General features: G+C 33.5%; 1 protein-coding gene across 6 annotated transcripts in view; it reads right to left on the reverse strand.

Annotated features, from left to right (window-relative positions):
* Window positions 1-18345, reverse strand: part of LOC148609063 (uncharacterized) — a 34582-nt gene extending 16237 nt beyond the window's left edge. For 2 of the 6 annotated variants that reach the window (XM_088596229.1, XM_088596225.1), the window contains exons 1-13: window positions 18184-18345; window positions 17335-17565; window positions 16758-16832; window positions 16179-16310; window positions 15729-15848; window positions 15109-15263; window positions 14699-14744; window positions 14118-14348; window positions 11981-12055; window positions 4876-4983; window positions 4503-4676; window positions 2488-2571; window positions 2110-2240 (exon numbers count right to left, since the gene is read on the reverse strand). In XM_088596229.1, the coding sequence (XP_088452355.1) occupies window positions 2110-2240; window positions 2488-2571; window positions 4503-4676; window positions 4876-4983; window positions 11981-12055; window positions 14118-14348; window positions 14699-14744; window positions 15109-15263; window positions 15729-15848; window positions 16179-16310; window positions 16758-16832; window positions 17335-17565; window positions 18184-18255 (1634 nt within the window). In that variant the 5' untranslated portion in view covers window positions 18256-18345. Of the gene's footprint in view, window positions 1-2109; window positions 2241-2487; window positions 2572-4502; window positions 4677-4875; window positions 4984-11980; window positions 12056-14117; window positions 14349-14698; window positions 14745-15108; window positions 15264-15728; window positions 15849-16178; window positions 16311-16757; window positions 16833-17334; window positions 17566-18183 lie in introns of those variants that run through there. The other 4 variants (XM_088596226.1, XM_088596228.1, XM_088596227.1 and 1 more) reach the window with 4 other exon arrangements.
* Between the last annotated feature and the right edge of the window lie 682 nt (window positions 18346-19027).

Genomic DNA, 19027 nt, shown 5'->3' on the forward strand with positions numbered 1-19027 from the left:
TTATATAGTATTTTCCGTTTAGTATTATCACAATTAATACTTCCGGGGTTCTTTTAAGGACTTGTGGCGAATGTCGTAATCAGAATTGATAACACAAAATACAAAAAAAAGGGATTTTCTATTTTCCCGCCAAAAGTTTCATGAAATAAACTCTACAAGCTACTCTGCTCAACTAAAACGTCTCAAATTGGTTTTATTTGATAGATAATTCAATTTTCTACAAACACAAACAAGGAAAGCAAGAATTTTTAAAAGGTGTTAAAACTTATACCCATACCTATGGCAAGCCAAAGTGGACAAAAATGCTTATTTATTAATATCTATAAATAATTGTAAATATTTATAATTCAATTATAAATATTTGTGAATCATTTATTCATATTTATAATTGAATTATGAATATTAATAGATATGGCAATTATAAATATTTATTAATGAATTATAAATATTAATAAATGAATTGTAAATATTAATAAATTAATTATGAATATTTATAAATCAATTATAAACACTTATAATTCAATCCAAAGTGGACAAAATTTCTATTTATCAATATTTATAAATAAATTATGAATATTTGTCTTGGATTTATAAATATTTATAATTCAATTAAAAATATTTATATATGATTTATAAATATTAATGAATGAATTATAAATATCTATAAATATAAGACAATAATATATGTAACAAAAACATGTTGGGTACTAATGTTTTTTTTTTATTATTGCTCATTTCATACGCGTATTTTTCTGTTTGAAGATGTAAATAGTCATTTTTTTTTTCATAAAAGGGGAATTTTAAGAATTTCATATTTTCTTCCATTTCACCTGATATGTACAATTTTTTTAAGTACCCTACTTCAAAAAAGCTATTGTATATTTAAACACATATATGTAGCATTTAGCTCTCTAATGAGCCGAGGAAATGCATAATTAAACGTATTCTAGGCCATTTAGGCGAAAGAATGGTTCCCCTACCCACAATACTGACTTTTTCATCAAAAAAAAGGGGAATTTTCATAATTTCATATTTTCTTCCATTTCACCTGTTATGTGCAATTATTTCAAGTACCCTTCTTCAAACAAGGTTTTGTGCATAAGTCATGTACAATTAAAGAGTAATGAAGGGAACCAAGGTTATAGCGGAAATCAAAAGAATGTAATCCAGGGACAAAGACAAGACATGGAAAACAGACATACACAACAAAGAACATAAAGTAACAAAAATATTCATACAAAGTAACAAAAGTAAATGAGCAACTCGGACTCCACTAAAAAACTGGGCGCAAGGACCAGGTACATCGGTAGGGTAAGTGTCCTCTGCTTTTCTAGAAACACCCGCCGAGTTGCTCATAAAAAGTCCAGTCCGGGGTAGCCAAACGAAGAAAGGAAAAGTATGACACGTTGAATAAATCAGTTTTCATGGTGCTGATGGATACACCATAACGATCCACGAGTTCATGATGACGACCATAAAACTTCTGTAGTGATGACTTCAATCTTGTAGCAATAGCAACTTATTCAAGGTCATTTAGACAAAGGAATGCTATACCCTATATTTGGCGACAAATTGATTCTATAATGGGAGGTATATAGTACCTGTAAATTATCATGAAGTTGATGAGTGGGGAGCACGATGGACCCTCCAAGCCCGTGAACTAAAAGTCTTGGCCAATCCGGCCTGTTTGATTTTTTTTTTCAAAATGATTTGCATAAAAAAATAAATATTAAAAGAATTGCAAATTAGCGAAAATTTACAGATTAAATAATCATACGATTGATTGAAAATTATATAATACAGCTGCCCATAGTCCACAAATATATACATGATACAATATGATACACTTTGATATTAAAAACTTTTAGATGCAGGCGCGGATTCACAAGGAACGTACCAAGCCTACGCGACCACTAAAATTGAGAAAATATATATTTTTTGCATAAAAATCTTGAATCACAATTTCTACCCTCAAATATGTTCTTGCCTCCCTACGTTTGATCTTTAATTCTATTTACGCTCTCTGAAATTAAATTCCGGTCAACCCATGAGTTTCCAAAGCATATAAATGATATGTTTTATTTATTCGTATGTGTAGACATTGCTTACCTGTTCCAATTATTTATCATCACCGATTTTAGTCCATTTTTTATTGCTGTAAGTAGCGTTTTTCTATCAAGACTTTCAGATTTTTCTAGGTTCTCAAAATATTCAAAATTTAACAGCATAATCCCAATGGCCTACAAATTTAATGAAGAGATAAATCTTAAATCCACACCTACAAAGGATATACGTGTTCTAATTAAAACATCAAACAATGTATAATAATTGATACATATTTTGTAAAAAAAAGTCTCCTTCCTGGTTGATTATATAAATTGTGTTAAACATCTCTTTAATATAATGAATGTAGTGTAAATTATTTTTCAATACTCTTTTTTTTTCTTTTTGTTTGATAGCATAATCAAACAATAATGATACTTCTACCTCAATAATTAGTAAAAGAATCATGACGGCAAGAAAGAGTCCCGAAAACGCCCTTGTTTTATTCAATATTGTATCTCCACAAATCTGAAAAACAAAACAAATTGTTATCATACATAAAGCATGATGAAGGTTTAATAGAAAACGTGTTGTTGTTGTTGTTGTCGTTTTCTTTTCGCTGTGTTGTATTAATGAAATGAATAGTCAGCTTAGCCTCAGAAAAAGAGAATACTTTCGGAAAAATACAAGTTATACTGCAGTTGAATAGGATTTTTTAGAAAGATGTAAAGAATATGAGACGTTTAATAGAGTAATCAAGGGAACCAAGGTTATAGCGGAAATCAAAAGAATGTAATCCAGGAACAAAGACCAGACATGGAAAACGGACAAACACAACAAAGAACATAAAGTAACTAAAATCATACATACAAAGTAACAAAAGCAAATAAGCAACTCTGATTCCACTAAAAACTGGGAGCATATACCAGGTGCACTGGTAGGGTCAGCGTCCTCTGCTTTTGTTGAAACACCCGCCGAGTTGCTCATAAAAAGTCAAGATCATATGAATGTTGGCAAGACGAGACAAAACAAACACTTTAACAAAGTCTTACTTAATGTAATATTTTATATAATGTAAACGTCTTTAATAAATACATACTAGCTGCTCAAAAATGAGTTATGTGAGACTTTACAGCAAAAGTTTACGAGTGAAGTTTTGAAGATATTTCTGCTTTAATAATGTTGATAATTTTTCATACATAATGTCTAGGTTGCTTTGAGTAGTTCCAAGTTTTCTTAATTTCCAATTAGTAGCGTGATTTTTCGAAACAGAATCTTGCTTCCCTTGATTACTCTTTCTAAAACAGCCAATTATGTTTGAAGCCAACCATCGCGAGTGTGACCAGTATCATACTTTGTTGTCATAGTAAACTACTTTTTGGAATATTGTTTGATAATTCACAGCAAGAATTAAGTGTCAAATTCTATGTTAAAATTGAATGGTTCGGAAAACCTCTGGTAAGTTACCGACAGCATTAATATTCTCATTTAAAACACAAGCTCTTATAACATTAGATTGACAAAACAGTCTAGTCTACGTGCTACATATGGTATAATGCAGTTGCCTACATCAATATGTCAACGACTAGATATAAATGCAAAATTATTGTGCGCTGTATTCCGGCCATTCAAGATACAACAATTTATATCGGTCATGATGTCACAAAACTACTAACATAATCATAATGATTGAAATAAATTGCAATCCTTCCTGATGGGTTGTTTATATGTTCCTGTCATCAAACATTTTTTATATAATAGAGAAGAATACAAACGGGTTTATGTACCATTGTCACAACATAATATATATCTGGCCGATTTGAAAATCCCGGAATATAAGTTATCATTACAAAAATATTCTTCTTTGATGAGAAAGGTGATTACGGTTGTTGAAAAGAAAGAACTACATTATGAAACTGAATTATTAAAGGTATTTTAGCGGAGTCCTTTTCGAACGTGAAATCTAGTCTCTAGTATCTAAATGGATATAACAAGATTTGAATGGTTGAGGCTTTTACATTGCATGTCGGAAACCCTTAATTCAATCATTTGATAGCTATTAATATTTCATCTTAACAAAATTTTATTATTTCAAACATGCTCAATGAAAACATTTTGTTAAATTATCGGTATAAAAGGTAGCCACGTGTCTCGACAGTGAGATACATATCACATATATCCTCTATTTATCTGAATAGTTCACACATTTACCATGTCTTTATCAAGGGCTTTTTAATTCATTTGTCTCTTTCTCTTGTTTCATTTACTTTTGTTACTTTGTATGTATTATTTTAGTTACTTAATGTTCTTTGTTGTGTATGTCTTTTTTCCATGTCTGGTCTTTGTCCCTGGATTACATTCTTTTGATTACCGCTATAACCTTGATTCCCTTGGTTACTCCTTAAGCTAAAAACTTATTTATCAAAACTAAGCAGTTCAGATTAAGATAAGGGACTGACCTCTGTCTTATTTCCGCCACACCCTCCAAAGAAATATAAGTAATAGTCGTTGCCAGGATAGTAACTGTACGACGGATCCAAACGGCCTACCTTAGCGTTCTCACAACAGAAGTACGTACTATAATGCCCACTGGATACTGTCTCTGCAGCACTATATACACCGCAACAATGTAACTGAAAAAAATCAGAAAACTTTCTGTTTCCATTTCTTGATGAGATTTCAAATAAGTTCGGAATTGTAATTAAAGTGTCGTTTCTAAAACTTGTCAGTTTATGTTTCCTCAAATGAATCTCTCATGATTCCAAGAACGTGCCAGTGTGCCCTGGGCCAAAATGCAAGTGTTATATTATGGAATAATGACAAACATAATACCAGTAAAACCAGCTCATTCCAATAGCGTGTAATATATGTGGTTCCGCTATTATCTCTGTACTGATAACTCTGTAATTCATTCAACTGCCTTAACATGTCATCATTTATCTAAAACAAAAATCCGAAAATAATTGTTGTTTTCAGTTTTTGATTAAATATGTAGACAAGTAAAGAAACACTATAAATGTCTTCTTAAGACAATCGAGCTATCGTCGTTCATGCATTTCTTTTGCGGCGAAAAATCTTTAAATTTGTGGTAGGATAAACACGGACGTTTGATATTATTTATGAAAGTTACATGTTATATTACTTGATTGTATGGATCAACAAATTACAAGTATTTCAAACGAACGCAATCTTTCATGGTTAAAGTAAATTGGAAAAAAAATATTCAAAATGAAATATCCACTAAGATTATATTTATAATAAAACAAATAACCCCCAGCGAGTCCGGGCATGGCCCTGGTACGGGGTCCTGGGAACGACCCCAAAGGAAGTATATATGCATGTATGTTTGCCAGAGTCATTAATGTCGTATTGTTTCTATGTTGTATTATGCCATTTTCCGGTATCTTTTCATTATCAGTTATTTGCTTATCAAGGTAAGTTGTAATTCATTAAATAGCAAAGCGTTTAAATTTGTGTATTAAAGATAAACTACAAGTATCAACTATTTGTATTAAAACATGCAAATGAAATAAAACACATCATGTAGATATCAATCAACTTCATTACTGGTTTCAGAAGAGTTTACAGTTCTAGTCAGTCTAATAAATGAGGGCCATCTTCTTGTTTTTGCGTGATGCAAAACTGTCAATTACTTTCACTACATTTATGGGAACTTCCCGGTGAATGTGCATCAACCTTAATGCGGACAGTCGCTCCTGATGCATCGTTGTTCGCAAATACGTTTTCACCCGACGTAACACACTAAATGATCTTTCAGCTGTCGCTGTTGCTACAGGTATCCTGAGGAGCACAGTAAGCACATTCCACATACATGGATACAACTCCTTAGCGGTCATACTTAAAGTATCACATGAAGTGGAAGGCTTTGCTTCGCCAAGCTACAGCGCAAGATCAACTTCCGTTTTGAAGAAATCAAAATCTCCAGGAATTTCCGATTTGTAGGCATTGAAAATTTCAGCAAGAATGTCTTCTTCTACTTGATGTCTTGTAATCTTGACAGGCAGCAAGAAATCTGGCTCTGAAACAATAAATCTCATTCTGAGCTAGTCCAAAAGATGGTCCAGAAATACATAACATTCGCACGGTGCTGCTGGCGACCAGCCCTTCGTGGAAACGATGGCTCAATATCGTGTTTACAAGCAATATCTGTTGCTTCTAAAAGAGGGATTCCCAGACCGCGTCATCTCTTTCGTTCTAGTTTAAATATTACTACTCGACATTCATCTATTGCAGATAACATATCACAACTTGAATCTTGAAGAGGGCTTGATAAAGGCACAACATCGTTGAGAATGTGTTGACAAACGATCAACCCAATAATATAGTCAAATCGAAGGATCGCAGCTTTGAACATTCCACCTTTCTCATCATAACTGTGTTGAAGGTGTTCCGGGGAATCGACTACTACATCAAAAGCCAGCTTAAAACTGTCAACGCATCTGATCGACTAAACCATCTCGTTTTGCAAAGTTGGTTTTTTTTTCATTTTTTTCTCTATAGCTTCTTTGCAGCTTCATTTCGGTCGAGTTCATCCAAGAACGATTGTAAACGTTTTGTTGAGTAATCAAAAGCAAAGGCTATCTCTTTGACTGTTGCCATTATGGTCTTGACTTTAGGTTCCTTACAGCTATTTACGATTGCCATGTTCAAACAATGCCCCTTATAATGTACATATCCGGCATGGGTTTGGATGGTTTCTGACGAGTGCTTGCACTCCATTTTTTCTACCCGACATGTTACTAGCCCCATCATAACCCTGGGTTCTCAACTTGTCAAGACCTAAGTCATTTTTATTCATAAAATCGATGAGTAAATCAGCAATGCCTCTCCCTTTGTACTTTTAGCTTGCAAAAATCCAAGAAATATTGCGTTTGCATTTACTTCTATATCTACAGTTTCTAAATACCTTATACGAACTGAGAGATGTGCTTGTGTTGCCATATCGGTGTTTTCATCTGCTATGATCGCCAGGAAAAGAGGTTTATTACACAGATCCTTGAAGTGGTTAAAAATTTGCTCAGCACATATTTCAATTAGCTCATTCTGAATCTCAGGGGATGTGTATTTCACTAAAGTTGCAGTTTCCAAATGCTTGGCCAAGACTTTATCAGATTTAGCAGTGGTTTTCAACGTTGCCATAAAATTACTTTTTCTTCAGTGTGGCCGCGAAGTCGCAAATTCTGATTCCACCGAGCACTATAACATCGATTATCTTTGAAAGAATATGACGGTTTTTTGCTACAGAGTAATCAAGGGAACCAAGGTTATAGCGGTAATCAAAAGAATGTAATCCAGGGACAAAGACCGGACATGGAAAACAGACAAACGCAACAAAGACCATACAGTAACTAAAATCATACATACAAAATACAAAAGCAAATGAGGAACTCCGACTCCACTAAAAACTGGGAGCATGGACCAGGTACATCGGTAGGGTAAGCGTCCTCTGCTTTTCTAGAAACATACGCCGAGTTGCTCATAAAAAGTCAAGTCCGGGGTAGACAAACGAGGAAAGGAAAAGTATGACCCGTTGAATAAATCAGTTTTCATGGTGCTGATGGATACACCATAACGATCCATGAGTTCATGATGACGACCATAGAACTTCTGTACTGATGACTTCAATCTTGTAGCATCATAACCCTGTTCCAGAAGCCTATTTGTTAGAGTTCTAGTGTGATACAAAAAAGTCTGTGTAGTTTCGGTAAGCTCTGGCAGTTTTATCATGAAGGGACGAAAGCAAAGAAGCTATAGAAAGAAAGGCTTGTCCTTGTCCAATAGAGTCATAGGAGGAGAATCAATCAGAGGGTGTCTATTTACAAAGACAAGTGTGACCAGTGGGTCACGGGAGAAGATAAGCTAATTGTTTTTGCTTTGGATTCTCGTTTTCCAAAAAATTGTACAATAAACACAGTATATTGCATCTTTAGCGGTAGGATATCGCATCCATGGGTTTTCTTTCAACCATGATGCATTTAAACGCCTCATCCTGCCACAAATTAAAACTGAAAAATTGAACTTAACCTGTATTATATGGTACTAAACAACTGTGCAAAGTTTCAGGAATATTTTCGTTGATTCATTCTAAAGTTAGCATCTGGAAAGTGGAGGGGGCGCATGGACGGACGGACGGACGGACAGACGGACACTCAATCGATTTTTTTTTTCGGAAGCCATCATTTAATACTAATACCTCGACACTACATGTGGTAGGGTATAAAAATCCAGAAGTTCCGTAAAACATGAAGTTGGTATCAGAGAGCGACAAAACATATAAGGCCGACCATAAAGAAGCGATAGACTCATTTAAAATCCTACCTACTAAAATGTTGTTTTCCTGTTTTCCAAAACAATTTTTCAATTCTATTTTAGCACATTTTTTTTCAAAGTTGGCACTTTTTAACTTTTTTTCAGAAAAAAACAACTACCTATCTAACTACATGCAACACTTTGTGTAGATAAACAGCAAACCAACAATTGTTTAAGGATATACACCGGAAGCTGCATACCAAACTTTAAAATCAATCCGTTCAGTAGGAGAATTATCAAGGGAACCAAGGTTATAGCGGTCTTCTTGTTAAAATTATTAATTTTAAAAAATTGTAGTACTGGATTGATGGGCTGAGAAAATTGAGACGGAAATTTCAAATGGATGGAACTGATGATGACGGACGGACGGATATGTGTATTCAAAGTTACCCCATACTAGTTTAGTTGGTATAAAATTGTGCATATGAGACACGGGTTCATACAACAGGAGAGAAATGGAAATGGGGACTATACTAGTATTCAAAGAGACAACAACTCAACCATAGTCATCTAGCTGGGAATGATGAGGAATGCTCCGACCCCCGGATGCTGTCAGCCTGTGGCTTGCATAATATCTAAATATCATTGCAAATAGGAAATTTAGGTAGCAATATATCTTGACCCGGAGGTAAATAAGCATGAAATAAATCTAGATTGTGTGTCTATGAGCTACGAGATACCCCGATCTTATTCTATATCGAATACTGCATACCAAGACAAATCCTCATGTGAAGTATCAATACTATACCATGACTAGGTTCTGGGATATAAATATATATGCAAACTTTTAACCAAGATCTGTACGGACGGACCGGTAATTCTATATTTCCTTTTCACTAACATGCCAGATCAGGGCATACAAAAGTAAAATATGATGTAATAATTGCGCTTATTTGAGGTGAAATGGCAGTCTTAGAATTAAATTTCTTAGAAATAACAAAACTCGATGGAAGTTCATACTGAGTTAAATTGAGTCAAGTTTGGGCTATATTTACTTCAACTATGGAGGCTATTTTTGTGTGATCCCGGAGGACGGGGTTAACGGTCGGGAATCGGTAGTTTGAAGGGTTGTGACGTTGATGGAAGGGAAAGAAGGGATAGGGAACAATGGTTGACGGGGTGAAAAATACGGGAAACAGGGAGAACATTAACTGGGGGTAAAATGAAAGGGTAGCCGGGGAAGGGAGTGGTCATGGGGGCGGTTGTCAAGGGGCAGGGTAGCGGGATGGAATACTCTCTAACCACCATCTGTAATACCCCTTCACATATTGGGAAATATAAATGAGTTTATAAACAAATAATAATCAATCCTTAAGTAATATCATCTGGAAGTGAAGATGGCTTGCGGGGACGGACCGTCGACAAAAGGATGGACATTCAACTCTTAGACCAAGATTAATACAGTATAGATACATTAACTTAATGATGGGTGAAACATATTATATTACAACTAGGGACATAATGAAAGGTATATTTTTTGTTATATATTAATTGTAAAATTAATTTGCGTTCACTGTCATTCATGGGAATTGGTACATACCAATAAATGGATTATATTTCTTTTATATTGTAACATTTTTAGAGTAATCAAAAGAATATATTTAATTACTTTGCAGTAAATGAATACTTTGTATATTGACTGGGATCCCATGTCTTTTGTAGCAGGTTTAATTTAGATTCATTTGACAGGTCGGCTTCTTTCTTTGTTCCAATATCGGGATATGTAGGATCAAAATATGACGATTTTGTCGATCTAGAAATGCTGGCAGTGTCACTTTCAGAAGAAGAGCTGGAACATAGCTCAGATTCCTGTGGTGGATTCCGTTTAAAATAATCATCAATTTTCTTCATTTTGAAACTTGACCGGTTTCACAACTTGCCGCGACAATAATAGAAAAAAAACACTTGCTGTAACGATAACTATATGGACCTGGAAAGGCATAACACTTACAAGATATCAGAACCAATATAAGGAGACTAATGTACCGCAGACACTGCAGACACTTATATTTCACATATGTTTTATTTGTACCTTTTTTATGTGTACGCCAGGCCGTTTAGACATAAACGTAGCTACGCGCCTGGAAAGAACCTAAGCAAATTTTATATTACAATAAGACGGGCTAAACTATATAAAAAGTAAAACAAACAAGGTGGTATGAAAATTGCGGTTACACTTACGGTTATTGAGTTATAAGTAAAATATGTACACAACCTTACCAAAAAATCATTTGAAATAGTTCAAATATGAATTAATTTTGCTCATTTGAAAGCCAAAGAGTAATCAAGGGAACCAAGTTCATAGTGGTAATCAAAAGAAAGCCATCCAGGGACAAACAGACGTACACAACAAAGGACATGGACCAGGTGCACCGGTAGGGTAAATTTCTATATAATAATTTCCTAAAGATACTATATAAATGTACAGTACCCTTAACTAACTTGTTTCAACAACGGTATTTTCTAAATGACAAAAACTGATAAAATAGAACAAAATAAAAACTTCTGAAAATTTCCCGAACAGTTTAGCCCTTAATTGAGCAGATACGTCGTTATTTTGATTATAAATGCAAAAATATGAGTTTGTGTTATCATGAAAAGGATAGTTCGATTTTGTACAGACCTGTTTTCTAAGGGTAGGAATATCATTTTCAGTTTTCCAGAAATATTCGAGTATAAGCTTTTCCTGGTCTCATGACTTAAATATTTTAAAATCAAATTTGAGTCGTTTTCGTCGTGCAATCAGAACTTGTCGAGTCGAAGTTATAAGACTTTTAATGGTAAATTCTAAAATTCTATTTTACCATTTTTTTTGGAGGGGGAATAAATTATGATTATAAAAATCGTCACAAGTCATTAAAAGTGCCCCAGAAGTATCAATTTAATAGTACTTAACAGAAAATGGCAAATAAGCCATTTTTTGTAGCAGCATAAATAGAGCGGGGATACATTTATTGCATATAGCCCAATAACCGCAGGTGTTACTGCAACTGCATTTGGTATCATTGGAAATGTGAGAGATTGGAATGCCTGATGATAATTTTATACGTCAATTCATTTCTGCAGAAAGAAGAAGTTTGAAAAATAAAAAAAAAATAAACGCAAATATTTTGGATTTATGCCTCACCGAGGCAAAAATACAATAATGCTTTAGTTAAATTTTTGTCTATAAACCGATTTGTAAATTGGTGATATAGGGGACTTGAAAATCATACCTGAGTTGATGACCGGTGGTATACACCGGACGGGGGTATCATAACCCAAGTACTAATATTAGTGAGGGTCAAAGTCTAGATAACATTAAACTGACCATATAAAAGGTAGTTATTCAATAATATGAAAGGGAAAAAAGTATATGATGTAACGCATTGACAACTCTTAATTTCAGCAAAAGTTCCAATTCAAGTTTACACTTGCAGAAATACAGAAGGTGTGTTGTAAAACAGTGTTACATTTCAATATAAAAACAATGTTGTAAGAACGTGACCTTTGAATTGCACATAAATTCTGCTGTTCAAAAAATAGCTTTTATGTACTAGTATTTCACACGTTTCGCAAGCTAACCTATATACACAAGTAAAAAATATGTAAAATAAATAAATAGTACCTGGTAGATGAACATCGCCCACATGACAAACACTATAAGACGTAAAATCTGTAGGAAAAGTGCAGCAAACCAGTTCTGAAATAAATCTGGCAATAATTGTGTTTGTTACAGATAAACCTATTTTAAAAAAGTAAATGAATATGGTCAGAATTCTACTGAGTGTAATCAAAGCTCAAATCAATAATTAGGTCGCAGACAGTTTGTTATTTGAATATTGTTAGCTTTATTTTAAATGTTGCCATTATGGCATGTTGTAAACCGAAGTTAAATTGAGTGGTCAGGGACCCATTACTTTATTATTGTTATGAAAGATGGATTCAATGATGGCAAAGATGAAAATGCATGTATGATTTTGAATATTTGGCAGGGTATCTTTGAGACTTCAGATCAAAGGTATAAACCGTTAACAGATTTTCCAGGCTTTTTGAGTTGTTGCGATTGCCGACGAGACAGTGCTGCCAATAGCTGTACAGTTGTCACCTTGCCCTGACTGTCCAATATAATGTCTTTTTCTATTATGACAATAACCTTTCTCATCACTGGACTTGACACGAACGGCAAAGTGTCTTGTAAGAAGTAGGACCTTCCCACCCTCCGGAATACCGATTTCTTCTCTTTTGAACCGTTGGTGTAACTACTATTTTTTTCTCTTTTTTTAATTGCACTTGTTGTGGGATATATATTCAAAATACAACATTAACTGCAAGTAAATCTTAGATTTACTGGTATCTTAATCAAACAAACGTGATCATTCCTATCTTTGTTAGCAGTTAAGACCCTTGCAAATTTCTTATCTTACAAATGATAATTGTCAAACCGTTATTAATGTATATACCAAGAGACAGAAGCATGAGTTAGATATTCCAAAGAGCGTCTTGGTTGTGGTTCAAGAGTAACATTATGAATACGTTAACTCTAATTCATAACATAAAAGTAAAAATGAAATGAAAACTTCAGGCTAACAAAAGCTCCATTAAAACAGAAGGATAAAACAAAAGGAAACATTGATATTATATGATTTTGTAAGATTGCATGCGAATTTGTTGAATACATACATACATGTTATTAATCATGTACTTGGTAGAGAATCCTCATACTTTGTTAAAAACGAGTCCAAATCATTTTCCAAATATACCAAAGGAGATGTTTTGAAAATGCTGGATTTGTTTTATCGACAACACATTGTTCAGTGTGGTGGACGCGTTTTTCAATAAACGGTTAGCATTCTAATGGGAACAAATTGTGCTCCTCTACTCGCTGATCTATTCCTTCATTCTTATGAGGCTGACTTTATAGTTGATCTGATCCGAAAGAAGGAACATCTCAGTTTCAGCTATGAAGATGACGTTTTATCGTTAAACAAGCGTTTAGTTTCGGGGATTTTATACATCGCATCTATCCTAATGAACTTGAGGTAACGGATACCACAGACTCTGGGAAGTCAGCCATATATCTTGACCTACACTTAAAGACCGATGGTAAAGGAAAAATATTTACCGACCTATATGCCAAAGCAATCCCCTATTTTTTACTCCGTATTGTCAACTTTCTTTTCATGGTTGCAACATCCCTCTAGCACCTGCGTATGGAGTTTTCATATCACAACTCATACGTTATGCCACAGCTTGCCGTAGCTACGCAGACTTTGTACCGCGCTCGACGTTTTACAATTAGACTTCTGGAACGGGGTTATATTGCTACGAGACTGAAATCGTCATAATAGAAATTTTATTGCCATCATTACGGTGTATCTATCTGCATCTTGAAAATCGTTTTGTTTTTTTTTTCAGCGGGTCATATAGTTTTCCTTTCCTCTTTAGTCTCATCCGGACTTAAGTTTTTTATGGGCAACTCGGTGGGCGTTTCTAGAAAAGCAGACGACGCTTAGCCTACCGGTGCACCTGGTCCATGCTCCCAGTTTTTAGTGGAGCCCGAGTTGCTCATTTACTTTTGATGATTTTCATGTATTATTTTGGTAGTTTTATATTCTTTGTTATGTGTGTCTGTTCTCCCTGTCTTGTCTTTGTCCCTATATTACATTCGTTTGGTCTCCGCTAGAACCTTGGTTCCTTTGAGTATTAGACTTTATGGATTATTTTGGGCCGGGGGGTTAATACTTAATGCCTAGTTTACATACTATAACTATTGTAACAAAATTATTGGTATAAGATCCCACTAATCCAACTATTCCGTTTGTTATGGTACAAGCTCCGATGATAATAGCAATCAATGACATTGTAAACAAAATATCGTAAAAATAGTATTTTCCAAATGTCAGTCGGTAGAAAATATTCCTTAGCGATGAGTTTTGTATAAAACTATCTTCATGTAACGCTACTCCTATTGCCAGAAGACATATTCCAAAGATCTAAAACAACAATAGTCGATAACTTTACATACAATGAAAAAATCAAATAAAAATGATAACAGTAAATTCAGTGTGTAAGAATATTGTTCCTAAAATGAACTCTTGACGCAAAGATCAACTTGTTTTGTTTATTTATTCATCATCATATATTCAACCGCAGTTCTTGATGTTTAAAAATATTCTTTACTATTACTTCCTATATTCATTGAAATGCTGTTATCTAATACAAATTGAAATCTGTTCTATATCCCAATACGATTTTTAATGGCATTTCAAAGTATTTATCCATAACGAATTTATTCCCCGCTCTCATAATTTTGTATATATTTCTTTATACAAAAGATGCATACCAAATTAATTATCCTCAGAGCGACAGAGAAAAACACTATTTTCGACCTACATAAAGAAAAAAATAAATGTCAATCCATATTGAAGAATTATATATCATTTTTATGCAGAAGATTTGTTAAACGTTCTGTACTTTTCATTGCATAATAATTGTTGACTACCGTATATAATATTGTCCACTCATACTAGTTGTCCTTTGTCATTCCTCAGTAAAGTATTTTTATGTATTGACGTCAAATCCAAAGTCATATTTTAAAACTATCAAACCAAATATATAAACTTCTACTCTATTGAGCTTTTGACCGAAATACATTGTATATTGCCCTATCATAGGAATTATCTTATCAAATGAAAGGGTTTTTCGATCTATACATGTAGCTACATACATGATTTAAGAAAAAAGTAAACATACCTTATCCAACAATCTTTAATTGTTGTCCAAACAAATTTGAAAATCCCAAGTCGGAAAGTGAACAGTAAGTAATAATCCGTTTCAGAAATAGATAAAATTTGTTCTTTTACCTCATATGTGCGGAAGGTGTATTCAAGCGCAACAATGTTTACAACCTAAAGAAAAATAAACTCTTTTTCAAACCGGTGGATTAAATTCAATATTGGAAACAAACATTTTGAAGAAGATAGTGCATTGTATTCCATCGAAGCATCCTTTTCATTTGCACTAACGCAGCTCAACAGTTTAATTTATCTAAAAGAAACTAACTCTGTTAGTTCGTTTTGATTTTTTTGTGTTAAAAAATAGCGGCTAGGCGTATAGGCCTACATGGCAAAGTTTAATCAAAAACAACTTTATGGTTAGTTGCAACAGTGGTAATGTTAAACAATCAATAAACTTAAGAGTTATCTTACTTTGATACGACAGAAAAGATAATATGTAGATACTACATGCCAAGCATTGCCCGCTGTAGGGTGGCAATCAGGGACCTGTTGTCTGAATACTGGATGAGAGTACAATTTATCCAGTGGATAACTGTACATATTATAGAGAGAACTTTGCTTGGGTAATATGCTTACCTGACATATAATACAGGTAACAATGAGTCCAATATAAGTCTCAAGATAGGCTGATGCTTTATTCAAGTACACACTGTAGCAGGAATAAATACCACTTTGTTGCTTTCCTCGACATCCCAACTGTACATTAATATGATTAAATGTGATGTTGATCAGATTATATATATTTATTTATTAAAGCTGGGAAATATTACTTTCTCTTATAACATCTTAACAATACTTTTTGACGTTGACAATTAGAACAATTAGACATGGAATGAAATAGCAAGGACTGAAGGAAAAATCTTTACAAACTGAATCAGTCTGAAAAAGTCTTCGCTGCATTCCAAATCATTCGATCACTTATGGTTATTATCATTTTACTGTATTATGCTGTTATCGCATTTTTAAAGTATAGATTTTTTCCTTGTATATAAAGATGTAAATAAACAAAATTATGTTCATACTTGCCTTTGATAAAAAACTTGGAAATACATCCATATTATAGTTGTATGATATGTACATTCGCCAGGAATTCGAGGATAAATAGCTGTGTTCATATGCCGTGGTAAATGTTTTTAAAGTACCGTAAAGATCTGATCTCTGAAAAAAAAAACAATTAAATCAAGGAATACGAATTTGATTAACAATTTTAATAAGTCTTGGTATACTAAAGCCCATTGCAAATCATGAAAAGCCTATTGGCATATACCATATTTTAAAAAAATTTCAGTTACATGCATGTTCCTAAATCCGTACGACCCTTCTCTCATTTTGGTCGGTTTATCAGTGGCAGATTTAGAGTATTAGATAAGGGGGCCTAAAAAATTCTTGACAGGATCACCAGTGACGATCTCGAAATGAGTGTTTTTCATGATTTAACACACACAAGTTTTCACCAAGTATTTTTCTAAGTGTCCTGGATCCCCACTGATTATGCTTCAGTATTAGTTGCTTATTTACTTATAGTTATTAAATCTACGGTAAACATTGTTTTGGCGATTATTTCTCTTTGATAAGATTTTTTGTCGAAATGTAAATGATACTTGCCTGATTGTACAGAATTGATAAAATCACTAAGTAAACTACATATACAACAATCATGAAAGAACTGATAAAAACAGCCTAAAATGATAGTCAAGAATACATAAAATATAAAATTCTGCAGCCCTTTTCACACAAAATCGTAAGAGTAAAATTAGTCGTAAGTTTGGACGTCACAATACTTAACTCTATTATGACATCATAACTTACGACTAATTTTACACTTACGATTTTTTGTGAAAAGGACCACAGATGCATATATAGTGTATTATATTTTTTCATTCATTCATTCATATTTTGTAGTTTTTCTTCATGACTAAAATGTAGGTAAGATTATTGAATAATACACCCTTCAATTGCTCCATGAACAGTAACATTTGACTTCATATAACTTGTATTATTTCATATCGTGTTTTCGGCTTTCATCATATCAAGAATTATTGGTGTTCGTAAGATTTTTGTTTAATTTTTTTATATAATTTTTTTTCTTTTTTTCTGTTTGTTTGTTTTTATTTGTATTATTTTCATATGAAACACTAGAAAATCTTGACTTTCATTTAAATGTGGTATCGACTAAACATACAGGAGGCAGAATCTTTCTTTTCTTTCCTATTGTTCCCAAAACACCACAAATTCCGGATATCATTTCTAGCGTAAATATACCGATGAGAGAGAATACCACGTATTTTATAGATGTCCCCAGCGGCATACCAGCTACCTCGTGTAAATCCACAATCTTCAGTATATTGGAATCCAGAATAACATCACCGTGCTTTATATAGATAGACATCATAATGAAACCGAACGATAATGTCTGAAAGTACAAAGTCCTCTCTACAATACTTTATTGTTGTGTTCTTTTATACTAAAACTCTAGACAAATCCATTCAATTATTGGTATGTTTTATCACATATGCTTTAGATAATTAAATTTTAATTCTCGTATGACATTTAAAAATTGTGTTTACGAATGAATTAAAATTTTTCAATAGCAGTAATTCTAGTATTTACTCAGAACATTGCAACATGGTTATTTTAAGATAATATTTTTCAATGCCACAGTTGTAAATACTTAGTATCCAGTAAGACATTGTTATTTTAAGATAACATTTTGCAATGCCACAATGGTTAATACTTGGTATCCAGTAAGAAAGCTGTAACTTTCGTTTTGCAATAGTGAATGTGCCCCTTGTAACTCAAAAACAAAATGGGTTCATGCATGATGGTATATATGTAAATGTTTTTGCAACTTTGTCGAGTTTGCAAAAGGCCAAAGCAGCAAAGTTCCTAGAGACTTCGTCCTTTTGGTTCTCCTTAGCACTGTCTATAATACAACTGGTAAGTGTATATTACTTTCCTTCATATGAAACTGTGGATGGACATTTCATTAATTGGGGGAAATGACGATAAACGAAACAAATTTGCTACTCACCCTGGTAATTAAAGAAGCTGTCAAAATGATGTTTGCAGATATGGTAAAACGACCTCTGTTGGTTTTCGCCATTTTAAGTTAGACTTTAATGTGTTTAAATTGTGTATATACAATCGTTCATTTCGAGTTGTAATGAATTAAATTCACGATACACATCTACTCAGGGTTATTGATCAATTCAAAACGGCAGTTGTATCTACAAGCATTCGTGCCTTTTTAAATATTACTTAACGCATAATTAAGTAGCAGTCTAAAAGGTATCACATAGCAGGTGCATGTCACTTTACTTATTCAGAAATACTTATAGACCACATACAATCAATCTTTGTAATAAGGTTGTTGCACTTTTGAGAACAATATATACATAGATTGCATATGAAATTTGAATTTCGCAAGAGTTATTGGTTTTAGTTTGTTTGATTAAAAGTTTCAGCTAGATCAACGTATCGTTTTCTCAAAAATACATACCTGTTTGCATAAAGGACTATATATAGTTATGTAAGAAACACGTATGTTGATTTAAAGAGTAATCAAGGGAACCAAGGTTATAGCGGTAATCAAAAGAATGTAATTCAGGGACAAAGACCAGGCACGGAAAACAGACATACACAACAAAGAATATAAAGTAAACAAAATCATACGTACAAAGTAATAAAAGTAAATGAGAAACTCGGACTCCACTAAAAACTAGGAGCATGGACCAGGTGCACTGGTAGGGTAAGCGTCCATAAAACTTCTGTGGTGATAACTTCAATCTTGTAACAACATAACCCTGTTCCAGAAGCCTATTTGTTAGAATTCTAGCGCGTTTTAGAGTTCAGTTTTGTGAAAGTAGGAAGAAAGC

The sequence above is a fragment of the Perna viridis genome, chromosome 8 (genome assembly GCF_037379345.1).
Source record: "Perna viridis isolate PV_CMFRI_1.1 ecotype Kerala chromosome 8, ASM3737934v1, whole genome shotgun sequence".
NCBI lineage: Eukaryota > Metazoa > Mollusca > Bivalvia > Mytilida > Mytilidae > Perna > Perna viridis.